This window comes from Thermothelomyces thermophilus, chromosome 1 (genome assembly GCF_000226095.1).
Source record: "Thermothelomyces thermophilus ATCC 42464 chromosome 1, complete sequence".
NCBI lineage: Eukaryota > Fungi > Ascomycota > Sordariomycetes > Sordariales > Chaetomiaceae > Thermothelomyces > Thermothelomyces thermophilus.
Window position 1 is genome coordinate 7,224,077 of NC_016472.1, and position 23,823 is coordinate 7,247,899.

The 23,823-nt window shown below is 56.5% G+C and overlaps 8 protein-coding genes across 8 annotated transcripts; 4 read left to right on the forward strand and 4 right to left on the reverse strand.

Annotated features, from left to right (window-relative positions):
• Window positions 1-27: 27 nt before the first annotated feature.
• On the forward strand, window positions 28-707 carry MYCTH_2297887 (uncharacterized protein). Its single transcript, XM_003660028.1, has 2 exons — window positions 28-323; window positions 377-707. Exons 1-2 carry the CDS (start codon window positions 146-148, stop codon window positions 559-561), a joined length of 363 nt encoding a protein of 120 aa, XP_003660076.1. The 5' UTR covers window positions 28-145; the 3' UTR covers window positions 562-707.
• A 730-nt stretch (window positions 708-1,437) lies between these two features.
• On the forward strand, window positions 1,438-2,153 carry MYCTH_2142220 (uncharacterized protein; the record flags this gene model as incomplete). Its single annotated transcript, XM_003660029.1, has 3 exons — window positions 1,438-1,768; window positions 1,856-2,090; window positions 2,121-2,153. Exons 1-3 carry the CDS (start codon window positions 1,539-1,541, stop codon window positions 2,151-2,153), a joined length of 498 nt encoding a protein of 165 aa, XP_003660077.1. The 5' UTR covers window positions 1,438-1,538.
• Window positions 2,154-2,185: 32 nt separating this feature from the next.
• MYCTH_2297891 (uncharacterized protein) lies at window positions 2,186-4,432 on the reverse strand. Its single transcript, XM_003660030.1, has 5 exons — window positions 4,080-4,432; window positions 3,973-4,025; window positions 3,788-3,906; window positions 2,569-3,738; window positions 2,186-2,489 (listed from the first exon to the last, which is right to left on the reverse strand). The coding sequence occupies exons 1-5, from the start codon at window positions 4,159-4,161 to the stop codon at window positions 2,456-2,458; spliced, it is 1,458 nt and encodes a 485-aa protein (XP_003660078.1). The 5' UTR covers window positions 4,162-4,432; the 3' UTR covers window positions 2,186-2,455.
• A 143-nt stretch (window positions 4,433-4,575) lies between these two features.
• On the forward strand, window positions 4,576-5,867 carry MYCTH_2297894 (uncharacterized protein). Its single transcript, XM_003660031.1, has 3 exons — window positions 4,576-4,992; window positions 5,089-5,604; window positions 5,722-5,867. The coding sequence occupies exons 1-3, from the start codon at window positions 4,722-4,724 to the stop codon at window positions 5,829-5,831; spliced, it is 897 nt and encodes a 298-aa protein (XP_003660079.1). The 5' UTR covers window positions 4,576-4,721; the 3' UTR covers window positions 5,832-5,867.
• A 13-nt stretch (window positions 5,868-5,880) lies between these two features.
• Window positions 5,881-7,876, reverse strand: MYCTH_2297896 (uncharacterized protein). The gene is made up of 3 exons (XM_003660032.1): window positions 6,937-7,876; window positions 6,292-6,882; window positions 5,881-6,225 (listed from the first exon to the last, which is right to left on the reverse strand). The coding sequence occupies exons 1-3, from the start codon at window positions 7,707-7,709 to the stop codon at window positions 6,075-6,077; spliced, it is 1,515 nt and encodes a 504-aa protein (XP_003660080.1). The 5' UTR covers window positions 7,710-7,876; the 3' UTR covers window positions 5,881-6,074.
• Window positions 7,877-9,717: 1,841 nt separating this feature from the next.
• On the forward strand, window positions 9,718-12,493 carry MYCTH_2073197 (uncharacterized protein). The gene is made up of 7 exons (XM_003660033.1): window positions 9,718-10,054; window positions 10,179-10,211; window positions 10,276-10,334; window positions 10,392-10,572; window positions 10,640-10,872; window positions 10,935-12,004; window positions 12,125-12,493. The coding sequence occupies exons 1-6, from the start codon at window positions 10,031-10,033 to the stop codon at window positions 11,008-11,010; spliced, it is 606 nt and encodes a 201-aa protein (XP_003660081.1). The 5' UTR covers window positions 9,718-10,030; the 3' UTR covers window positions 11,011-12,004; window positions 12,125-12,493.
• Window positions 12,494-14,025: 1,532 nt separating this feature from the next.
• MYCTH_2297904 (uncharacterized protein) lies at window positions 14,026-15,784 on the reverse strand. Its single transcript, XM_003660034.1, has 2 exons — window positions 14,631-15,784; window positions 14,026-14,509 (listed from the first exon to the last, which is right to left on the reverse strand). The coding sequence occupies exons 1-2, from the start codon at window positions 15,590-15,592 to the stop codon at window positions 14,248-14,250; spliced, it is 1,224 nt and encodes a 407-aa protein (XP_003660082.1). The 5' UTR covers window positions 15,593-15,784; the 3' UTR covers window positions 14,026-14,247.
• Window positions 15,785-17,008: 1,224 nt separating this feature from the next.
• Window positions 17,009-19,640, reverse strand: MYCTH_98264 (uncharacterized protein; the record flags this gene model as incomplete). Its single annotated transcript, XM_003660035.1, has 3 exons — window positions 17,009-17,071; window positions 17,187-19,021; window positions 19,082-19,640. 3 exons carry the CDS (start codon window positions 19,638-19,640, stop codon window positions 17,009-17,011), a joined length of 2,457 nt encoding a protein of 818 aa, XP_003660083.1.
• Window positions 19,641-23,823: the final 4,183 nt, after the last annotated feature.

Sequence of the window (23,823 nt, forward strand, 5' to 3'; positions counted from 1 at the left end):
TTCTGGACTCTTGGAAGTTGAGAACCTCGAGGGTTCTGGGAAGGTTTCATCGAGCAAGTGCGAAGACCAAGAACAGCACAAGGATCGGTACGGAATATATGTACATTCCTCGAGATCAAAGTTTGACATCCACACAAAACCCATCATGGACGTCAGCGACATAACGCCGCAACTGGACCAGCTCGAGCAGGATCTCAGCAGGGCCGAGAAATCTCTCGCGCCACTGCTGGGCGACATAGGTGACATCTCATCCAAGCTTCCGCTCTTGGACAAGGCCAAACTTTACGTTCTTGTCTCCTATACGGTAGAGGCGCTCCTGTTCTGTGAGACCTGCTCTTTTCCCTTGCCACGTCATAGACATTAACGCCTAGTCCAGCGGCATTGCGCCTAAATGGGGTGGACGCAAAGAACCACCCTGTCTTCACCGAGTTGACTCGGGTGAAGCAATACATGGAAAAAATTGAGAAGCTCGAGAATCCGCCTGCGGAGCGCGAAAACACGGTCAACACAGAGGCTACTGCACGGGTTCTCAAGTCCGATCTCGTAAGCCACACTTCATGACCGCTTACTGTGGCAGACGTGCGCTCACACAATCTCTAGGGCGACAATAAGGACATCAAGGCAAAGTTGGCAGAGCTCATTGCCAAGGAGCGGGAGAAGGCGCTGGCCAAAGCTGCCGAGAAGAAACGTTCAGCAGAAGAATCACCTGCGGAAAGCAGCAGCGCTGCCACCAGCGAGAATCTCCCTAAGCGGCCGAAGAGGAACGGTGGCAAGAAGAAGAAATGAAGCCGCGTTGATTCAACCCGTCATCGAAAAGGACCGCAGCATGACGCCACGGTGTTCCACGATGCAATGCCTTCTGTTGCACGACAGGTCGAATTCGTGCATCCCGATGATAGCCCTAGCGGCAAGCGGGAGAATCTTTGCAGAGCAGAGGAGAGGCAGTCGACGGAACCGTCCAGCAGCCAGGGCATAGACTCCTCCGGCCGCTCAATACTCCAGGAAATTTCTCCCCGTGCCAGGACTGAGGACGGCAGTTGGACAAAGTTGAAAGTGGGTATTCCAAAAAATAGAGAAAAGAAAAAGGAGGGAGGAGTGGAAGGAAGGGGGGACAACGGACTTGCACCACTCCTACAATACTCTCTCTCCTAGATATCCATGTTTCAAGGTTTAGGTCTGCGTCGAAGGTGCCGCTAGAGTCGGCGGATGGTCTCCGAGCGCGGAACGCATATAACCCTTACCCTGAATCTTAATGACATACACAGTACGCAGGCACAGGCGTAGGACTTTCGGACTTCCGGCGGGTCCGATAGACCAGTTTCTATTGGCTTCTAGGTGCCCACTTGCCGGATGCCACCCAAGCGGTGGCCAATCACGGGCAAATTCGCGTCGGCCTTCAAACTTCCGGCAAAATATCTCCATCTTCAACAACTCAAACTCACAGGCGGATCGTGAACCCTTTGCTCATCACACAAGCACACTACACCGCACGAAACCACACGAAACCACACCATAAGACACCGAACACACACAACACCATGCCTCGCCAGTCAAGGTCGTCCGCTCGCCCGGCCCCGAGCAGGCCCACCGTGCCCGCCCGCTCGGCTCCCGCTCCGACCCAGCAGCAGCAGACTAGGCCGGCAACCACCTACGCCGCCCCCAGCGCTGCCCCGTCCGCTCCCACAACTCCCCAAACTCCCCAGGCCCCGACGGCCACCGCGGGCTCCCAGGGCCCCGGTCTCTTCGGCCAGATGGCCAGCACCGCCGCGTACGTCTCCGCCCCTCGCCTTCGACCGCCGATGCGATGATCAAGAAAATAACACCGCAAGACACTAACCCCTTCCTTCGAACACAGTGGTGTCGCGATCGGCTCTTCCATCGGCCACGTCGTCGGTAACGGCATTAGCAGCCTCTTCGGCGGCGGCGGCAGCTCTTCCGAGCCGGCGCAGGCGACGCAGGCGCAGGCGGCGCCCCAGACCAACAACAGCACCTGGGGCAACAACTGCGCCGGCGCGACCGAGCAGTTCACCAAGTGCATGGACGAGCACGGTGGCAACATGCAGATCTGCGGGTGGTATCTCGAGCAGCTGGTAGGTGTTTCCTTCTTCCTTTCTCTTGAGGAACGCGCCCCGAGAAGGAGGGCTTGGGAGTAGGTGCAAGAAAGGGCAGCGCTGACGATTGTTCCTTGTACAGAAAGCGTGCCAGGCTGCGGCGAGCCAGTTCTAAGCAAGCTTGTGGGTGAGAGGGTATTGGACGAGGAGGATGTACTTTTACGCCAAATGACAGCATCATGGCCAATCGTCGTATGATAGGAAATGCTGGTTTGGCAACCGACCCCATAATATTGGTACCATTGCATGTACATGTAACAGAGCAAACATCTTTTCCCGCTCTTCACCTTACTTAGCGTTGCAACTAGTCGAGACCTTCTCGATGCCGACGACGGAAACAACGACTATTCCCCATCGTCTGGCCTAGGTTCAAAATTGATCTGTGTGTATGTGTGTGTCTGTGGTTAGCCTCTCACCGGCGTGCTAGTTGTTATTACATAGGGGTGGGGGAAAATTCACCGAGTTGCCGTTGTAGAATTGCTGGTCACTCCGCTGCCCGTCTATGTCGCCCAATCCTGCTATTCGCCTGGCAGCACGACGCCTCGCCGCATCGGCAGCAGGAGTCTGGCTCTCAGACGTCTGGGAAGCTCCGGGTTGCTCCGGGGCTGCCGGCGGCCCGGTCGTGCTTAGGAGAGTCGAGAAGAATGCGGCAACGGTGCTGAAGAATGCGATGACGATACCCAAAAAGTACGCAATAATCCTCTGAAAGACATTCCCTTCGGGCGCTCCCTCGGCGGCGGACCGCGCAGAGGGCAGATACGCAGACGTCGGCTTGGTCACACGCAGGAGGATCAGAGTTGACGAAGGGGTCAGCTCCAGCTCCCGGAGAGTCTTGTTCTCCTCGGTGACATCGATCGTCCTGCTCGGCATCGGCGTCAGGAGCACCTTGAAGGTGAAGGCGTCCTTGCCGTCCCCCCGTGCTTCGTTGACCCAGTTCCTCACATCGTTCAGCGTATCGGTGCTGGAGAAGCGGTTGCGGATGGTGGAGCCATCGAATAGCCGGACTTGAATCGCGCAGTGCTCGCTCTGCTTGCCGGCTGGCGGTCGAACCTGGCTTGTCGTCCCCTGGGTAGACGAGTCGGGTTTCTTCTCCCAGGCCGCCGAGAGCTTGCGGGCGGCCGCTGCCTCTGCCTGCTGGGCTTTCCTGGCGGCTTTGTCGTCTTCAATGGCCTTCAGAACCCGCGCTCGTTCCTCGCGCGCCTCTTGCCGCTGTTTCTTGAGGGCCGCGGCATGCTTGCTTTGCTCATCGGTTGTCTTCGAGCCGCTTGCTCCCGGCTCGGCTTTGGCCTTTCCCTTCTCGATGGCTCGCCTTTTAGCCTCTTCGTCATCCTTCTTCTTCTGCTCAGCGAGCCTAGCAGCTCGTTCAGCAAGGAGGACGTGGCTTCGGGATTCGGTTGGAGACGGCGGGGTAACCTGGCCAGCACTGCTCGCTGAAGAGTCTTCAACATGGTTTGACTGTTCGACGGGAGGTGCTGTCGTGGCCACAGCTTGTGGTTGAGCAGGTGCCGCTTGGGTTGGGACAGGCTGGTTAGGGGGAGGTTGAGCCGGCGAAAGCACCGCCTTCAACCTCCTGACGAACTCGGCTTTTGACACACCAGCAGCGATGTACTCCTTGAGCTCAGCGTTTCTGTGTACGGTTAGTTCTGAAGCATTTTGCGCATAGACATTAGACCAACCTGATAACCACCACAGTAGGTTTCTTTGGAATGGGATAGAGCTGCGCGAGGAAGCCCTCCTCCTGTGAGCCCGCGACTAATCGCAGAGATACACTGGTCGCTTGGAGCAAAGGAAGGACCTGATAATCATTACGGGATCAGAAAAGGCTCGCTGGGAAAGGTCAGGTCAGATCGAGATTGCTCACTTCTCCATCCGTGAAGAACTCATCCTCCCATTGCCGGCTCTCGGTTTCACCATCTTGTCCCTGGTCAGCTTGTGGTAAAATGAGTGTGGCCTCGCGGCTGCTTGTACCTGTTACGAAACATACAACGGCCTTCGCCTGTTGTAGGGCAGCGGCGATTCCCTCTTGCAGGGTCCCCTGGAAAAAGGACATGCTGAACCGTTGGATTGTGAATCCGCTCACCCCGATGGCCACGTTTCCGTCAGTGCTGTAAGGTGATCCGTTTTCGAGGCAGGAGCTCAGGATAGATAGACTCTGAAACCGGCCAAGAACAGATTGAGATGGGTTTCGATGCGTCTGGTTTGCACGTGGAGGACAGATGCAGCGAGCACGAGCAATTGTAATGTAAGCAAAGTACTATGCCATGGATGATATGTGGCTGGTTGTTTCTGGTTGGCTTTCCATTTATTTGCCTCTTCCGTTGATGACAATCCACCTGGAGGCTGCAGCACAGCGAATGCGAGGCTGCAAGCTGCAGTGGGAGTAGCATTGGTAACCCCTGTTCTGTGGCTCGCTTCCTGTGCAGTGGCGGGGTATGTAACATAGTTAGTATGTATGTAACAGCGGAGACAGGTGCCAATCCGAACATCCGGGCCATTGAGGCTCCCGATTCAAGACTCGAACAAAACGACTTTAGCTCGCCCGGAGCTCCAAGATCCCGCCGGGCTCAGTGTTATTCTATTCAACCACACAACCCTCGAGACCACAGAACCATGGCGGCCAAGAGGGCGGTTACTTGCTTGCTGCGGTCACTGCAAACCGAGCAGAGACCAATTGGCCTCGCAATTCCCAGATGGGCGTCGCCGAACCGCTCACTCCCCTTCTCCCAGGGCCAGTTCGCTCCCCGGCGGCCGATCTCTAGTACCCCGCGGCGCCCGAGCGAGAAGCAGCCAGCAGACGACCCGAACTTCATCTCGATCCTCGATAACCCCCCCGAGCTCGTCCGGACGGGCCGCAAACATGGGCCGGGCCTGATCATCCTCGGTATTCCTTCCCCTCCTCCAACCTTCCATCCCAAGAAAGGCGCAGCAGAGAGTTCCGCAAACGACAAACAACTAACCGCCTCGGGGGTCGCTCCAGCCATTATTCCCATAACCGCCTTCTTCCTCGGCACCTGGCAGATCAAGCGGCTGCAGTGGAAGACGGACCTGATCGCCAAATGCGAAGACCGCATCGTGCGCCCGCCGCTGCCGCTCCCGGCGCGCATCGACCCGGACGCCATCGCCGACTTCGACTACCGGCGCGTGTACGTGACCGGCCGGTTCCGGCACGACCAGGAGATGCTCGTAGGCCCGCGCATGCGCGACGGCGAGCAGGGGTATATGGTGGTGACGCCCCTCGAGCGGGACGGGGACGAGGGCGCCAAGGTGCTGGTCAACCGCGGCTGGGTCTCCAAGGCGAAGGCGGATCAGAGCAAGCGGCCCGACGGGTTGCCGCGGGGGGAGGTGAGGGTGGAAGGGCTGCTGAGGGAGCCGTGGAAGAAGAACATGTTTACGCCGGCGAACCGGCCAGAGAAGGGGGAGTTCTACTTCCCCGACGTCAAACAGATGGCAGAGCTGACGGGGAGTCAGGCTGTCTGGGTGGAACAAACTATGGGTTGGTCTCATTCTTCCCTCCCCCTCCCCCTGCCGAGATGTTCCTTCTCGGTGCTCCGACGGCCGGAGCTGGCTACTGGCTAGCTGATGTGAAGCGCTAACTACTACCTCCTCGCAGAACCTGATTATTTCCAGTTATTGGATTATCAGACACGCGGCATCCCCATTGGAAGGCCGGCAGAGGTGAATCTGCGCAACAATCATGCGCAGTACATCTTCACCTGGTAAGTTTCATCAGCCCTGCACGAGGCCCGTGTCCCGAAGACCCTCCCCCCCCCCCCCCCCCCCGGGTGTTTTGGCACCTCTCATCCCTCGACAGCGGCAGCCAACTGATTCGCGCAGGTATGGTCTCGCCGTGGCCACATCGATAATGTTCTACATGGTGGTCAAGAAGCCGGCAGCCGGCGCAGCCCAGCGTGTTCGCCACAACACACGGTGGTAAAAATACTCGAGTAAGCTCGTCACGGGAACTCAGGTGATATCGTCTTCCGCTCCGCCCTTGTCCTTGCGTCGCTTTCTCGGCACGACGGGAGGAGGCATGCGAAGCTCTTGCAGCAACTCCCTGGGAAGGTGCCGTTGTGCGAGGGCGAATAGCGTAGTGTTTGGATTGATCTGGCGTTGTCTGGGAAGTGTCAGCCAAATCATGTGTAACTTTATTCGAGATACCCTGTGATAGATTGTACCATACCTCTTCATGAGAGTGAGCACATCGCTCTCGTCAATGGTCTTGCGGCCGGCGTGCTTTGCATAGGCCTGGAGATCCTCGCCCAGCTGTTCGAAGAACCAATCCGAAGCCTGCATGATCGCTTTCATGGCATCTGCAGTGATCTTCCCCTTTGCCCCGCTGGCCCTGGCAAAGTTTTGGGCGAGTCGCTTTACCACTGCCGGCGGCAGGGAAGGGTACTCGATACCGTATTTAGACACCTTGACGACCTTCTTCCCTGACCCGCGCGTTGCAGCTATCCTAGCCAGCGCGGGTCCGAGCTCGGTCTGCTCTTGGTCGTGGTCTTGTAGAGCTGAGGTCGGATGGTCCACCGGCTCATCTTCCAATGCCGGCATTTCTCCCAAATCGGCATCGTTAAAATCGTCGCTTCGCTGGTCAACCAGTGGCGCGTAGTCAACGTGAATAGGTTGGTCATCGCCGGCTGATGCTCGGTCCGGCGATTCATCAACCTGCGGTGCAATTATGAACGTGCTCTCATTGACGTCTCCAACTGGTATCTCGATGCCAAAGTCGCTCTCGCGGCCAAGTTCGCGCCGGCCCACGTCCGAATCCAGCCTGCAGCCAAATTAGCACCACATTCGTCACCGTCACTTGATGGTCGAGAACTACCGTTCAGGGGAGGATAAATCTAGCACTCCCATCGTGACGTTCCCTTCCTCCATCACAGCCGTCGGCGGAAAGAATCCAGAGTCCACTCCGACATCCTCGCTGTGTAGCATATCGTTGGTGTTGAAGTAATCGCTCATCCGCGCGCTGCCCATCGAAAGCCGACCACCGGGCTGCTCGCTATAAGCCCTCCGCGGCATCTCAATGGACTGCATTGTGAAGTTGTCATTGTCGTCGAACACCACCGAGCGGTGCGGCTGGAGATCGTCGCTGTCGTCGTCGTCCTCCTCGTCAATAGGGAGAGAGAGCCGCGGACGCTTCGGAAGCTCCTCGTCGTCGTCGTCATCTTCGACGTTGATTGTGCTCAGCGTTGTATCGTTGCCCGCGCCGTCTGAGCCGGGCCCTTTGCCATCTTCTCCGGGCGACGAGGACGAGGAAGTGGTGATCACCTCGGTGTTGCGCGCCAGCACCCGTCCCAGGGATAAGAGAAAGTCTCGCGGGGAGTCGCGGACTTCGCGCAGGCTCTTGCGCCGGGCGCGGTGCGGCGTGAGGATCGCTGCCCGGCGCGAGTCGATAGCCCGGAAGGCGGCACGCGCATGGGGTGTCGCAGTTGGGGGGACAATCTTCCGCCCCGATGCCGAAAGACCTCGTGGTAAGCCGCGTGATTGACCGCCTGGTGTCTGGAGGACAGAACGTCGGGTGACCGAGGCCAATGGCTCGGCGCTCGAGGCTCGTCGCGTCGGCGTCGCGTCGGGACGCTGGCTTTCGCGGGCCATGTTGAACCCTCGTTAAGCCTCAGACTTGGGAATAAAGTTCAGCATGGGAGGATGGAAACATAAGCCCGGCGCCTACGTAGCTAAGTTCGCTCGGGTCTGTTGTGGTCGTGGCGGTTTCGAGCTGTTTCCCATGACGCGCTGCAGCGACTCGCGCCGTCATGCTGTCGGTGACTTGTGTACAGACGTACTTTCCTCATTCAACAACAGGAGGTGGGGCACTCCACTCAGATAAGGCGGATAAGCCAAACAGCCCTACGAACCGAGCATCCGCGCCAAGATATCTTCCCCTGTTCCTTCTGCTCCATCAGACCTCGGCTGCTTGTTCACGCGATGAGGACGGCGTCTTGTTTATTTTTTTTTTTTGTCCAGACTGCCTCTCGTGCGCCCATCATCTCAATCGGCTCGATAAATATTGTACTGAGTAGAGCTAGCCCCAACGAGTAGGAGGCTCCAGTCTTGCATCCTGCGTGGCAATCTCCTGCAGGTGGCCTTGCTTGACCTCTCTGGCCGCATCTCTGTGGCACAGTCCGATTTTCGACAACACTGTTGTCAACCAGGAAGCGACAGGCTGTTGTTCTACTCGCTGTCTGATTGAGAGCATCTTGTGGGGGATTTTGGCCAGTTCACACGCCCCGTCGCAGCCTGTCGTCACAAGCTTGGCTGAATGGGCCAAATCAGAGGATCTTGGTATTTACGGCGAAGCCAGCTGAGGTGTTGGCCCATCGTACCTCCTCTCAGTGCAGCGTTGCAAGACCGCCTTATTGACCACATCGCTGCTCTGAGTATCTTCGGCCGCGAACTTCGTCGAACGCACGGTGTGAAGATTCCGGCTCGAGAAGACGAGCAGAGAGGTAAAGACTGTTTCATACGGAGGAGAACATCTGTCTGGATGATATCGCCGTAACGCATGGTTACATAGAACCACTTCCTACAGATCTGTAAACTTCCGAGGTTCCTTCCTGTGTAAGTCACAGTGGGTCTTGGGGAAAACACTACGGACGTACACGCGCCTCTCCTCGGGCAGAGGGGCCAGAGCTCTCGGGTCCTCGAGGTACCTTTGGCAGTCAACTTCATATGAACTCCCTCGATCATTGGTCACCCAAACCGCCAATAGCACCGCATTTGGCGTTTCGAGGCATGGCGGACTCGCCTCTGCTCGATCCGGGTATACGCCCCAGGTCAATTGCGCCAAATCAAGACAACATTCTACTCTGCCCTACAGCAGTCCTCCACTCGGCGACAGAATTGTATCGAGATAGGACTCAGGCAAGCGTGCGCATCACAAGTCACGGCTCTTCTTCCGCCATAGAGTCGAGGGCTTTACTCGATACGGTAAAATAGTTTGGCTCCCAGACGTCGATCTCCTCGTGGAGCTGTGCTCGGCACTTTTGCTTCTGCCGGTTTGAGAAGGAAGCTCAAAGCATGCGAGCTGAGTATCATTCGAACACTAACGAGGGTCCGCATCTCTTGCCGAATGCCGTGGCCCACTCGTTTCCCATGGTCGTTTCAACCGGTCTTTCGAAGCGGTTGACGCCGAACGTGTCAGAGGTTGGCCCCTTGCTGCCCGCAACTCAAATAGCGAAACGCAACGGCACGATTCGCCAGATACGGACATGGGCTCTGCCAAGGCTAGTGTATGGTGCGCCGTGCGAAGAAGCACAGAGCTCCACTCGAACCCCCGCCCCGCCTCCCTGAACCGCCATGGTGCCATGGTGTGTGCAAGAGAGGCATGCCACTGGTGCCCTGAGGCCCTGAGGCAAGGTCTGAGGGTTAGCAAGACTTGCATTCGCTCCCTTGCCCACCCCCCCCCCCCCCCGGGGCCTTCTACACAGTGTTGGGACGGCTCACCGTATCGGGCCCCAGTCCCGCCTCGATTGAGACTGCCAGCCCACCGTCCGTTCGCCTGATGGCCGCCCCGGCTCTCGAGACCGCGCCGGACTTCTGTTTTCCTACCTTACATTCTCTGTATTTGTACACTTATTCCGCAGCCGGAATTTCAGAGCAATTTGCAGTCGGCGACAGCGCCTCATTCTGTTCATTGTGTTGCAGTTTGCATTTCGCCTCCTTCGTCCTGAGTGTCGGCATAAGTTGGTATATACCCTTGCACCTCGCCGTCGACCGGACCGCTACATTAGAGCGGTGGGCCAACTTGGCAGCGCAATTCTTCCCTCCTGCTTCCCACAACCCTGCCCATCCATCCCAACCTCCCGCTCGCTTTTGACCGATAACATCAACCGGTCCATCGCCTTGACTGCTCGACTGCTTTTACGGGAGTCGCAGAACCATCGTTATTCTTGCTTTCCGTGCATCCTACATAGACCATGGCGACACCGCAGTCGATCAAGGTTCGTGACCCACCGCAACAACGGCCGACCGCGCACACCCCAATCCCCGCGCCGGCGATGGGGCTGGCGATGGGCCGCCAGCAAAACGCCAGCCTCGGTACTAATCACTGTTTTCGTCCCGTAGTGCGTCGTCACAGGTGACGGTGCTGTTGGCAAGGTACAGTGTTGTGCATCCCCAGGGGTCCCGTCCGCCCGCAACATAACTAACGGTTCTTTCCTAGACATGCCTGCTCATCTCCTACACCACAAACGCCTTCCCGGGCGAGTACATCCCGACGGTGTATGTGCATCCAATCGATTTGTCCTCATCCGTGCCCTAACGCGCAGCTTTGACCAGGTTTGATAACTACTCGGCGCTGGTGCAAGTCGACGGCAAGCCGGTCAGCTTAGGGCTGTGGGATACCGCGGGACAAGAGGACTACGATAGACTGCGGCCGCTGTCATACCCCCAGACCGATGTCTTCCTCATCTGCTTCTCAGTCGTCAGCCCCCCGTCGTTTGATAACGTCGCGGACAAGGTGAGCGAGGATACCTCCGGACAGCAAGGGGGGTGAATCGAGGCAGCATCTGACCGCCCATGCACAGTGGCACCCCGAAATCAGCCACCACGCGCCTGGCGTTCCAATTGTTCTCGTCGGAACAAAGATTGATATGCGAGATGACCCGGAGACGATACAGAAGCTAGCGGAGAAGAAGATGTCGCCTATCCTCTACGAACAGGGAATCCAGTGCGCTAGGCAGATCAAGGCTTGCAAATATGTGGAGTGCTCCGCCTTGACGCAGAAGAACCTCGCGGGTGTATTCGACACTGCCATCCGGTGAGTAGCCTTCTGACCGGACCCTGTCCTCACGCGCACATGCTGACAAGGTGACCCTCCAGAGCCGCACTGGGAATCTTGCCCATTCCAAACGATAGCAAGCAGAGCAAGAAGCCCTCCAAGTGCCTGATCCTCTGATCATCATCTCCGTTACGGACCCTCCTCTACAACACGACGACAGACGACGACCCATAATGCATGCACACATACCACAATCTATACCCCCAATCACGCCCCGCCTGGATTTTTTGTTTTTTTTTTGGATTGGCACTTGGAAGTATGCTTCCACACACGTGGTCGGCGACGTCTTCGGTGGTTCCCGGGCCTAGGCTGTGAGATGACGACAGACAGAGGCGGCGCTTTGTTTCGGCGAGGGAAACGGCAACAGGGGATCGTGGTGCCCTAAATCACCCACAACCCCCATCGTCTTTCGCACGTTTACCTGGCGGTCCTGGGCGGGGTTTGGGTGCTATCTAGGTAGTTTCTGTTGTGCCCCATGATTCTGCTGGTACGCACCATCCCAGCATCGGCGCACTTCTTCTTCTACCATGCAGGGTCGCGATTTGTTTGCATCGTTTCAGAACGCAGAGAGGTCTCCTTCAGCTTCTTTTTGTCTTCGTCATTCTCCTTTTCTCCTCTGGAGGTGAACTCGAAACAGGCTATCGGCAGGGACAAGCGAGAGTTGTCGACAGCGGGGTAGATAATGACTACACAGTTGAATGCGAAATGCGGCCCCCCTTTATTTTCTGGATCATATACTCCATACTATCCCCTCCCGTGACGCGAAATGGTGATAAAACTTTTCCTGATCCGTAGAAAGTGGGTATCTTGTGTGTAGCAGCACTGAGCATGAATATCCCGGTACCTTCTTCACTCACTCACTCACTCCCTCCCTCCCTACTCCTGCTCGTCGGTTCAATTCTTTGCATACGGAACCCTCCCTCGCCGGCTCGGGTGTATCGCTTCTTCCTCCCGCTGCTCCTGCGTCTTGCCGCCCACCGTCGCCGTGGCCGTCTTCTCATGCTTGGCCTCCTCTTCCTTCTGCATCCGGTGCGCCCGCTCCTCGTTGAGCTTGGCGTTCTTCTGCTTGATCTTTTCTAGGCGCGCTGCCGTCTTGCCACCTCCGCCAGCACTTTTTTTTTTATTTTGCCGAATTGTCAGCATTGATTTCACTATTAAGACGCAGCAAAATTGGGGGAAAGGAGAACGGGGGAAGGGTAAGTAAGGTGATTGGAAGAGAAAAAAAACGTACGTCAGCTCGACATTGATCCGCCTCGGCGGCGACTTGCCGTCGTCGAACAGGGTGTGGTGGAACTTTTGCAGGCACGTCTTCATGCGGTCGTAGCCGCCAAACTCGACAAAGGCGATGCCGCGCGACTTGGTCGGGTCGTCGCGCCGCGTGAGCAGCCGGACCGACGTGGGCTGCAGCGTCGCAAAGTGCGCGCGCACGCTCTCGGCCGTCGCGGTGTAGGGAAGGTTGCCGACGAAGCAGATGAAGCGGGTATGCTTGCCACTATTATTATTATTATTGTTGTTGTTGTTGTTGTTGGTGGTGGTGGTGGTGGTGGTAGTGGTGGCGCCGTCAGCGGCGGCGGCGGCTTCTTTGTTGTTGTCGCCATTGCCGGTGGTTGTGGGCTGAGCGTCCTCGGTTGTCGCCTTCTTGTCCTTCTTGCTCTTCTTGTTCTTCTTCTTGGCCTTCTTGTCGCTGCTGTCGACGCCATTGACAGGTCCTTTGGCTTCCGGCTCTGGATCCGGTTTGGAGATCGCATCTTGGGCAGGCGTGGGCTCATTCGACTCTGAAGCGACGCTGTCTACATCCTTGCTTTTGCTCTCCTCCTTCGTCTTCTTCTCCTTCTTTGCCTTCTTTTCCTTTTTGTCTTTCTTTTCCTTCTTGTCCTTCTTGGCCTCGGAGACTTCCTCGGACGCGGGAGGCTCGGGCTTAGTCTCCTTCACTCTCGAGCTCTGCTTGGTGACTTCGGCCTTGCCGTTGCTGTCAAGCTTGCTCTTCTTGACGGCCGGCTTGGCGTCGGAAGGGGTGTCAGCGACATCCTCGTCGGTGCGCTCTCTCTTCTTGGATGATTTGCCCATGTCGGTTCCCCGATTGCGCAATGCAATCTTGAAGTCAAGGGGAAGGGAAAGCCCGTAGAAAACGAATTGGGCGTCTGGCAACAAATAACTTGTTGACAGCCGAACGGCAAGCCAAAAAAAAAAAAAAAAAAAAAAAAAAAAAAAAAAAAAAAGGTATCTCTTCAGAGTGCCCAGTCCGACTTCCGAAGTGTCCGGTTTATTTTTTTTCTGCCGGTCTAAAGGCGGGGAGCGCTTGGCGGACAAGCGAGCGATAATGCACCATGCGGCCCATCGGCGACCCTTCCGTCACTTGGTTATCGGCGGCTCGAGCCGAACGTAAAGGCTCCAGCAACCCAAGGCAGACAACGTGAGTGGTGGAAACCCGGGGTCCAACCCGTGCGCCCTGCCAGCGCTTGTCAGTGCGTTCTCCACAGTCTACTTCCTTCCCGTCATTGTCCATCAAAAGATAACCTTGAGCACCGCTGAACCTCTGTTGGGCAGAACATAATGCAATCCAAATGCTTGCAAAGCTGGTCAGGAAACGATTTGTTACCTGGAAAGAGCATCTTGGAGCATCACGCACTGGTGCCAATGTTGACTCGTTTCGAATATACAACTGTTTGTTGGGCTGAAGTGGTGCTAGGTACAGCGTAAGTAGCTGGGCCTCTCTCGAGCTGCATTCGCTGTTCTTGAGTAGCAGCATCCCAACACTTCGAAACCGACGACGCTCTTCGATTTTAGGAATGGGAAGGGTCTTTGCTCTCTGCTTTTCGTTTAAGCAATTGTCTACCCTGGAAGATGAGGGAGCGTCTGCAACGTAGCGAACAAGCCGTGCCTGAGAGATGTTTTCCTCCTCCTCTTTCATGGGTTAAGGCAGGTAAGGCAAGGGACCTGGTGGGAAGAGCAATGCTAGAACAAGCAAGATTGGATCTGTACTACCGCAGCCCTCAAACTTCAAGCCTTCGCAGCCCAGGCATTGGGGAAGACACGACGTTGTTAGTGTTGTTTGCGCATTCCATAAAAAACGTGGGTTAGTTGTGGGTATTTTCAAGGAGAAATGAGAAGGGAAAAGAAAAATAAAGAAAGCGTCAACGATGGACTGGATTACACCAAAGCGATGATGCCCAAGAGAAGTGCGGTGGAACGGACCAACGTCTCGTATCCACGACACTGCCAAAAACACAACCCAAAACTCGAACCGTTGATAACCCCAAAACGCCAATCAAACCAATCCCCGAACCAGGTCGATGCCTACACTCGTACACGACTTCCCGCCTGGACTGGACTCCGGTTCCCCGCCTCCCGAACCTAGGCCAGCGACGTCTTAGCGGGCTCCGTCTCGTTGTAAGATGGCGTCGTCTTGGCGGTCTCTGCCTCTTCATAGGACGGGGGCGCGTCCTGATACTCCATCAGGCCAGCCTCCTCCTCGGCAGCAGCGGCCTCCTTAAGAGAGACCTTGTGGCGGTGGCTACGGCTGGAGCGGCGGCGGCGATGGTTAGCGCCGTGGCGACGGCGGCCTGACAGGGTGTTCCAAAGGGAAACGAGCACAGTGCCGACGGCCATGCCGATTCTAAAGTGATGTCAGCGAAAAGACAGAGCCACCAGAAAGGGAGGGAATAAAGGAAAAAAAGAAGAAAAAGAAAAAGAAAAAGAAAAAGAAAAATGATGAACATCGGGGAAAGGATACTCACAGGCTAATGCTCACGCCGGCCACGATGCCGATAAGCACGGGAAGCAGGATGTGTGAGGCCATGTGCTTGAGGAGCTTTCCCCAGTGACGGTGCTCGTAGGTCATGCGCCAGTTGTCGGCAGACGGGTGATGATGGTGATGATGGTGATGGGGTCCGTGGTGAGGAAGGGTCTCGTCGAAGGCGGACGGGTGCTTGGCGGCGTCGTGGCAGTGAGCGAACCCGTTGCTCCCGTCGAGCTTTTTCCGGGCGATCGCGAGCCACCTGAACAGCCTCATCAAGCATCCCTCCGGTTCGACGGCGGGAGGCGGGGCGAGAACCTCGGGCTGGACCTTTTCGATCCGGGAGATGAGCAGGCGGCCGTCGCGGTCCTTGATGAGCTTGAGGTTTAGGCTCGGGATGCCGTCGACGAAGGCGACGCCGACCTCGAGGATCTGGAGCTCCACCTCCACCAGCTCAAACTGCCCGTCCGCGTCCTGCATTGGCGGGCTGACTTTCAAACCGAAGCCCAGGACCTGAGGCTGGGGAGTAAGCCTGTGACGAAGCCTGCGGTGCTCGCCTTCGGGATAGAGCGGCTTATGCTTCTTCTTCCATTCGCGGTCGACGACTTGCGGCGCCGAGAGGATCCCTCCGGACATGCCTCTGGAGGGGTAGAGCTCGAAGCCGTTAACGAGAAGGCGGTCGTGGTCTGGCTGGCGGTCGATGGAGAAGACCATTTCGAGGTGACTCGGGCGATCGATCTTGAGCTGGACGGTCCGGCCATGTCGACCCCTCAGCAGGATCGGGCAACCGGGGCACTCGACGGCTACCGGGACGATCTGAGCCTCGGCGACTTGGGGGCCAATGCTCTCGATGGTGTTGGCGATGTGGATGTCGGTCTCACTGACTTCGGGGGGGATGAGGAATGCCTGGGCGGCGGGGAGAGCCAGGAGGCCCGCCGCAAGGGTGAGGGGCTTCAGCAACATCGTGCTGATCCTGTGCGGCTGGCGGCCGAACGAAAAAAAAAAAGGAGGAAAGAAAAAGGAGTGGAATCAATCACTCGATGCGGGTTCTTGTGTCAATAATGGAAACGAAGGTCGACAGAAAGGAAGATGGGGAAAGTATTCCAGATGTCGTTTGAAAGTGTGGTGAAATGGGAACGTTGGCGTGAATCGAAGATGGTCGACCGAAGAGAATGGCCTGAGGTGGTAGGTACTGTACCTTTAGCTAGTCTGTGTTGGCTTCCCGGAAGTCCCGGTTCTGGGCGACCCCGAAGGCAGATGGGACCCACCCAATGGCGTCAGCTGCAAGCGCCAGGACACGACCTCATTGCCCGATTTGGGATATGGCCGCCACCAGAACAGGCACCACCGGTTTCTCGCGTCACATTCCCAAAACACAGTATACACATTCCAGTACAGACACACATCATACCGCAAGCTATTTCCAAATAAGCTGTCACGTATCAAATGCCATAAGAAACTGATATTCACTATACAACTTGCGCAATGCGCATTAATGTCTTCGGCTGTAGTTACGCATTGTACTGTACATCCATAGTGTACGGATCCGTAGGCCCATGGCGGCTCGTAAGGGGGGTGGCCAGCACTGCCCTTGTTTCGGACTGTTGACAGAAACCCGAGTCCGAGGCGGTCCACCGGTAAATGCCACCCACCTTCCCGCAACCGAAGGGGAACATGAAAGAGGCCCGGGGGAGCCAAATATGCGGGAGAGAAAGCCAGGGTTTGCAATCGAGGTGATGGGGCACTTCACTTATGTTTGCCCACCGCAGTAATAAGCACTCGATGCCTGCCTTGATATAATCCCCTCGATCGTCTCTATAGTGTTTGCTTCGCGCAGGTGACGATCGCTACTTTTACGCAGTACATAGGTATGTACTGTATGTAATCCGTACTGTACACGCTCGGCCACCGATTTACTGTGTAAATACACACCGATGTATGCCGCATTATCCCATCATTCCCCGCCCCATCTACTCCGTAAACTCCTTCCGCCTCCACTGGAGGTGAGCTGGCCCGTCTTCTTCCAAAAAAAATAAATAAATAAATAAATAAATAAAACAGAGGGAACAAAAAAAAGGAGACAAAGAAACGCCCGGCGCCTTGCGCTTGTGTCGGTGGGTGGCAACTAATATACAAGATTCAGAGGTATGAAAAAGAAACAAAGATATGTAGCACGAAAATAGTCGCATCTCCAATGCGAATGGTGTGTCCCTTGAATCATCATCAGCATCATCCGCACCCCACGGCAAACTCCCCAACCCCGCCCCCCTCTTTCTTTATCCTCGGTGATAGCACGTTTCTGGGTGTTGCGGCAACATCATCCGCAGCCCGTCCCATGGCCTGTTTATTATTTAGCAAACACACGTATCCAAGATCATGTCAAGACCGCCGCAACCCGCTTGCGTCGCCTTGGGAGGGGCTTGGATCCTTCATCAGGAGGACCTATCCGCATGCGCGCAGTAACCGCTTCCGATGAAGTTCCCCTTGCTGCTACTGCTGCTGCTGCCGCCGCCTCTCCTCCACCACCACCAGCACCACCCCCGCTGCCCCCGCCAACCTTGCCCAATCCCCCGCCCAGATCGATCGTAAACCCAACCAGATCCACGCTGCGCCCGCCTCCAAGCGTGACATTCCTCGCCGCCTCAAGATCCAAATTGCCGCCCAGGAATGTCTGCAGCCCTATCTGGGCCGTCTCGGCGTCCGTCAGGCTGTCCTCCTGCAGGACGTACAGCACGGCCACCCGCGCAAAGTCGAGCACTTCCTCAGTCACGGCGAGGGTCGGCGTCGGTATGGGCGATAATGCTGTGCCCGAGGATGGCATGGTCATGGTGGTCGTGTATTTGCTTGTGCTGGTCGCGGACAAGGACGGCTGTCTGCTTGTGGCGGTCGTCGTGATTGTCGTCGTGGTCGTTGTCGTTGGCCAGGGGCCGCTGAGCGTGAACGTGGTGAGCGGGGCGAGCACGACGGTGATGGTTATGTAGAGGACACCGTCGACAATGACGGCTGCGGCAACTGCATCTGAACCTCCAGTCCCGTCACCGTCACCGTCATCGTCAGCTTGCGCTGCGGAGAGGGCCTTGTCTTGGCGCGTCGCGCGCCCGTCGAAGGTCACGAGGGCGTTTTGCGCTGCGCAGCTGAGGTCGTCGCTCTCGAGTTTGGAGGTGACTTTGGTGGCGTCAAGTGGGATGGAGAAGTTGGTTTGCGCTTGGTTGAGAAGGCGGGGGATCGCGTTTCCAACGACAATGTCGCCGCCGTCGGATCCTGTAAGTCTGATCGTCGTGCAACCCGCGTCGTCGACGGTGGTGCAGTCGGGGCCGGTAAACCCGTTGACACAGTCGCAGGAGCAGACTCCCTGGTTAACCACGTTCGTGCCCCCATTGGCGCATACCAGTTTTTGCCGGCATTGCTGAAGCTCCTTTTGCGTCTGGCTGGCCTTGTCTTGCTTGCGAACCACGAGGAACTCCACAGGGACAACCACCGCAGCGGCGACTAGACCGAGGATGGCGATCAGGAGCAAGATGAAACCCCAACAGGGAAGGCCACAGCATCTACGCCTTCCTTCCCTCATCGACGACCGCGAGTCGCTCGGAGGAACGGCCTCTTGTGACGTGTTGGGGTTGCGATTGACGTAAAGAGGGAGGGGCCATGACTGAACCTGCTCTCGGATGCTATCGCGGATGCTGCGGCGGCTGTTGGTCGTTGCCGGCTGTTGCGCCGGCGGAGGAAATGCAGCCAGCATGTCAGAGAGGCCTGACCGGTGCTTCTCCCTATCGTAGGCATGGTCCGGCATGTCGTCCAGATCGTCGAACCGGCTGGCCGGCCTCCGACCTTTCTCCAGGCTTGCGGCCAGTCTCGTGGCACGCCGGATGAGATCCGGAAGGCTTGTCAGGCTGCCCCTCGCCTCGGCCTTGCGCACGGCATCAATGTCCAAGCGCGGCGGTCGGCGTATCGCCGAGAACCGACTGTAGGACTGCGGCTCGGCCGCTGGGTTCGGTGAGGGCGTAGCTCGCGGGGAGGGGGTGGACGGGTCGTCGGCGCTGGCTGAGGCGTATGCATTGAGCATGGCATCTGGCGTCACGGCCGAGTCGATCGGCGACTTGGCTGCTCGTGGGATCGTGCCGGAAGAGCTCGAGTTCTCCACGTAACCTGTTCCATCCTTAAAAGGACCCTGCACCGGCTGCGGCCCTGGCCGCTGCTGCTCGCGACCTGGCTGATCTGCTCCCCGGGAGGGCGGTGCGCTCACCAGCGTGGGTTTCGCCCTCTTCCCTATGCTTGCACTTCTCACCAGCCGACTTTCCTCCGCATCATCGTCTCCATAGCCGGGCTCCTCCGCGATCGCTTCGCCGTAGATCGGGTCCGGAAAATCGGGGCTTGGGCCGGGTGACGGCGAACCTCAGTGCTCCGGCATTGCCGCGCTTGATGCGATCGAGTCATGGGACCGAGACCTTGGACTTTCCTCGGGGATCGGCGAGACGAAGGACGAGTTGGAGTAAAAGGAAGAAGCACCCCGTCTCGCCGACGGCGGCGGCCCGAGGTTGACGCTCCTTCGTGGCGGCCCCGGCGGTACTTGCGCCGGGAGCGGAAAGTCGGGTATGGACCCCACGGACGAAAGGGTGGATGGCCGTGATACGCTCGATGGGGTCTCCGCCACCGCTAACAACTCCTGGCCGGACGACTCTGTTTCGGGTCGGGGTCTGTAATGGAAAACTGGCGTGTGTTCCTGCACTTTGGAAGCATCCAGAATCGAAGGCACTCGGCTCGGTCTCCGAGGTCTCTGAGGCGGTTGCGTGTTTCCCCCTGGCGGACGGAACGGCTCACCGTCGACCTGAGGAGGAGGCACAATGATGGATTCCGGCAACGGCCATTGCGGGGCTGGCGACGGCCTCGATATCGAAACGCCTACCTGGCCGTCTTTCGTCTGTAAAGGGAAGGATGCTTTCGGCCGCACGTCCCGCGGGAGTCCGGTCGATGGTTTCGCGGCCGGCGGGCGGGCGGCGGATAGCCCAGGCATTTGAGGTTCTTCTGGTGGTATGGCGTCTTTCGAGAGGGCGGCGGCGGCGCGCTCCCTCGCTCTCTTGACGGATCCCAGCCCTGGTCGATCCATCCTGCTTCCATCTTGAGGATTCATCTAGTTAGGCTAGCCTGCACCGCGTCACATGCAAAAGCCCCCTCTAGTCCGTTCTCTCTCCTGGCAGGTGCGCGGATATCCTCCCAACACTTGGCCGCGATCCAAGTGGCATAGGGTAGCATACGCCTGGCGGGGACAGTATCCTGGAGGCTGCTATTTGGGTTTGGATTCGAAGGTCGTTGTGGAGGAGGAGCTCTGCTCTGTGCCCTCGGAGACCGCAGCGGTGCAGTAGCAGCGATTTCCTAGGCGCGTAGACTTGGACGGCAAGGTTGGGCAAGTGGCAAAGGTCGACTTTACACCAAGGTCGCGGAGCCGGTGGGCGGTATCTGGTATGTATGCATGTATCCGCCGCCAAACAACGGACGAACGAACGGACGGACAGGCGGACGGACGGACGGACGAACGAACGACGGCAGACAATGCCGAAGAGGGGGATGATAATGAAAGGTAACCGGCGTGTAACACAGCGCCAGCTGGGTCGGCCAGCCCAAACACGAGAAAAAGAAAAGTGAATGACTTTGTGCAAACGGGGCCAATGACCTTCGACCGCGCGAAGGCAGGAGGAGGGCGAGGGCAGTTCGTCTGTCCTCTGAAGGAGAGAATGGTCAGCCAGCAAGCCTTGACAAAGAAAGAAGCAGCATCGAACTGGAGCAAGAGCAGAGAGGGCAGGGCCGCCGCGCGTGCAACATGGTTCCAGAAAAAGGGCTTCTGCCAGAAATGGCCAAATCAGGTTGACCAGACCATTGCGGATTCGAACGGGACAGTGGCTTCACCCGCGACAGCAGCAAGCGAGGGAACCCCTAACCAGCCGGAACGCAGAAGGGATCCGGCTCGGGGTGGCATCATGTCCGTTTTGCGTTTCGACGACTCGTGAACGGCACCCCTGTCGCCGCGGCACCGTGACATGGGCCGTTCCCCGCTCCCTGTTTTGCTGCGGAACAAGGATTGTATCTTTAACTCGAAACCGCGGGCACTTGGATAAGAGAATGCTCGCGCAGTCGCGCAGCGTTGCTGTCCTCTGATCTTGACAATGTAGTCATCTGGAAAGACGGGAGAGACATGGCGGGGCAGCGGCAGGTCCGGTCGCAGGATGCAGTCCAGGGACGGTAGTAAACTCCGGTATTGGACAATGAAAGATTGCGAGCCAGAGAGGTTGGGGGTTGCAGCGCAGGGGAGCACCGGTGGAGAGGGTAGGGAATGGTGTCGAGCCAAGACGAAAACTGAGCACGTACGAGTAGAGACCGGGGTCTGCGCGGACAGTTCCCGTTTCAGATTGGGGGGAATGCGAAGGACCACGGGCAGAACTCAACCAGCCAAACCCCAGCAGCCACACCAATAGAGAGGGTTGGTGATCAGGAGGAGATCAAGCAGCGCTCTCGAGTGGCTTATTAGGGAGGCGTTGTAGAATTGTGTCGGATGAAATTGAATAGTCCTGTGATCGCTACACCGGGGAGGCCGATGGCGTTGAGGAAGGAGGGTGGGGGTTTTCGTACAGGCAAAAAGCGCCAATACAGCAGGAAGATTTGGAAATCCAGCCGTGCCAAGCTCGGTAAAGAGGTAAACTGGCGATAACGAAGGAGGAAGATAATCAAGGAAAGAATAAGCGGCGTCTTGGTGCCAAACTCACGACTCGGGTTTGGAGCTAAGAGAGTTGCGCTCGAGAGATGTTCAAACGAAGACGAGGCCTGCAGTGGCCTGAGATGACCAAAAACCCACCGTGACGGACCAAATCCAGGAACAGAAAACTTCGGGATTGCAGCAAAAAAACGTCAGCGATGGAGGGGCGATGAGGGGCAGGACGAGAAGGAAGGCGCGAGCATGATGTGATACAGGCCCCTTGCAGCCAGGGTCGGAAAGCCAACCCCCCACATGTGTCGCGACTTACCAAGAGGATGGAAATGAAGGAAGCTCACCAAGGCGTAAAAGGCAGTGCTAAAGATGCGCTAGCGCCGCAGGCTCTCGGACGCGAACGAAACCTCGACAGAGCGCGCAGCACGGATAGTAAGAGAATGGACTCTCTGTGGAGGTCACAGGACCAGACTGCTCGCTGCTCGACCAGATGATGGCCAACTGACAGTTGGTTTAGGGTTTGATGACGAAACGAAGCAAGATTTTTGAGTTATGGCACCGCTAGATCCGCATTTACAACCAAGATCGACAAGGAAAAAATAAATAAATAAATAAATAAATAAATAAATAAATAAATAAATAAATAAATAAATAAATAAATAAATAAATAAATAAATAAATAAATAAATAAATAAATAAATAAATAAATAAATAAATAAATAAATAAATAAATAAAAACTTGTTCCAAAGGGTATCTCTTCACGCTTGGTTGTACGAGTAGTGCACCACGTATCCTGTGTCCTGAGTGAGTGAGTAATGGGGACGGTGATGGAGGTTGCGGGATCCTCTTGCCACATCGAGGGAACCAGAAAGCTGCATCTGAGGCGCAGTGTCTGGCAGTGTCTGTGCATTACCAGTGTGATGCTTCCCCTGTTTCGTGTCCAAGCTTTCCGTATCTCCCCCGCCGCCACGACCCCTCCCCCAAAACAAACAAAAACGTCAGAGTCTACTTGTATGTTGCTGTAGTGTATGTCCATGTCAGGCGCTCCGTGATGGTTACAGGCACAGATGAAGTGCAATGAGCAAAGATTGCGCCTAGGTTGAAGCAATAACTACCTCCGTATACGTAGTGTAATGTAGTGTAATCCGTAGAGTCGGGTGGGTGCGACTGAACTTCGCGGAATGTAGCGTCTACTTCCAAGGCGTAAACCCGTGGTATTGCGAGCGTAGAATACAGTACGCAGTACGGATTACATCCATCCGTACGGAGCACACCAAGACTGACAACAGTCCAGCATGGAACCTGGTGCAAATCTGGCGATAGTGACAACGGCGGGTGGGTCGACACTAGTGTAAATCGAAAACACTAGCGCACTTACACTAGTGTACTCGCAGGACCCGCAATCCAGGGCAAGTGGGACAATTGGTTGCAGTGCGCTTGTGTGGGGTTCGGATCGATTTGAGACCCAATTCGGCAACTCTAGCCAGATTTCACAACAATAACGATAACCGGAGTCGAGTGAGCAGAGATTCCGACGCAGATATGACAAAACATTTGTGGAGAGAACTGCGTGCGAGTTGATGTGCATGGTGCAGCCGGGTTACCACAACAGAGAATAACTCGCTTATATATGTATGACTTCATATGAATGTGTATGTACATACATACATTACTCCGTACTCCCATTAATATACGATCTGTATACAACATACCTACACTACGCGTCGTATGCTAATATCCACCCAAAAACCCCTCCGATGATTTCCCGTACAGCCTCTTGAATGGTTTTATAATTCGCTTCCCTCCAGGATCGATCAGATCCAACTGTTTGTACGGGTTACATATATGGCTCATTCGTCGGCGGGCCGGGTCGAGCTTAGATGGTGCCTACCTAACTACCCGACACTGAGAAAATGAAAGCTTTAAAGGCAGGTGAATCAAGCATTTTTCTCGTTTGTTTGACGTGGTTGGAACAGCAGCAGCAGCAGCAGCAGCGTCAGCAGCAACAACAAAACAACGACGGCGACAGCCGTGACTAACCCTGCGGCTCTCCATTCTTACAGCAAAGCAACAGCACCCCTGAGGAAGCGCATGATGCGGTCATTGCAGTGCTGAGATGAGCTAGACTCATTCCTAACACCTTTGCGGTATAGAGCATCGCAGGAGATTCTGATGTACAGGCATGTGCTAGAGAGCCGAACCCCCCCCCCCCCCCCAACAACAAAAATTCCTATACATGAGTTGCCGACTGCTGAGCTCGCAGTTGCGTCCCTTAGAGCCAGCCACCCTTCTCCGGGTTTCCCACAGCGCACTCGACCAACGGAGGTCGGCATGGAGGGACGGCAGCTTTCAAAACAAGCGGGCCGGCATTAATGCGGCGATAATACAGCACAGAGGCAATCCAGCTCGGTGGTCCCTTCTGGTTCGAAGTCTGTCGCTCATTGCCCTCTCGGTCCATGTACGAAAATCCGTCACTCCTCGTCCTCTCCAGGGTGA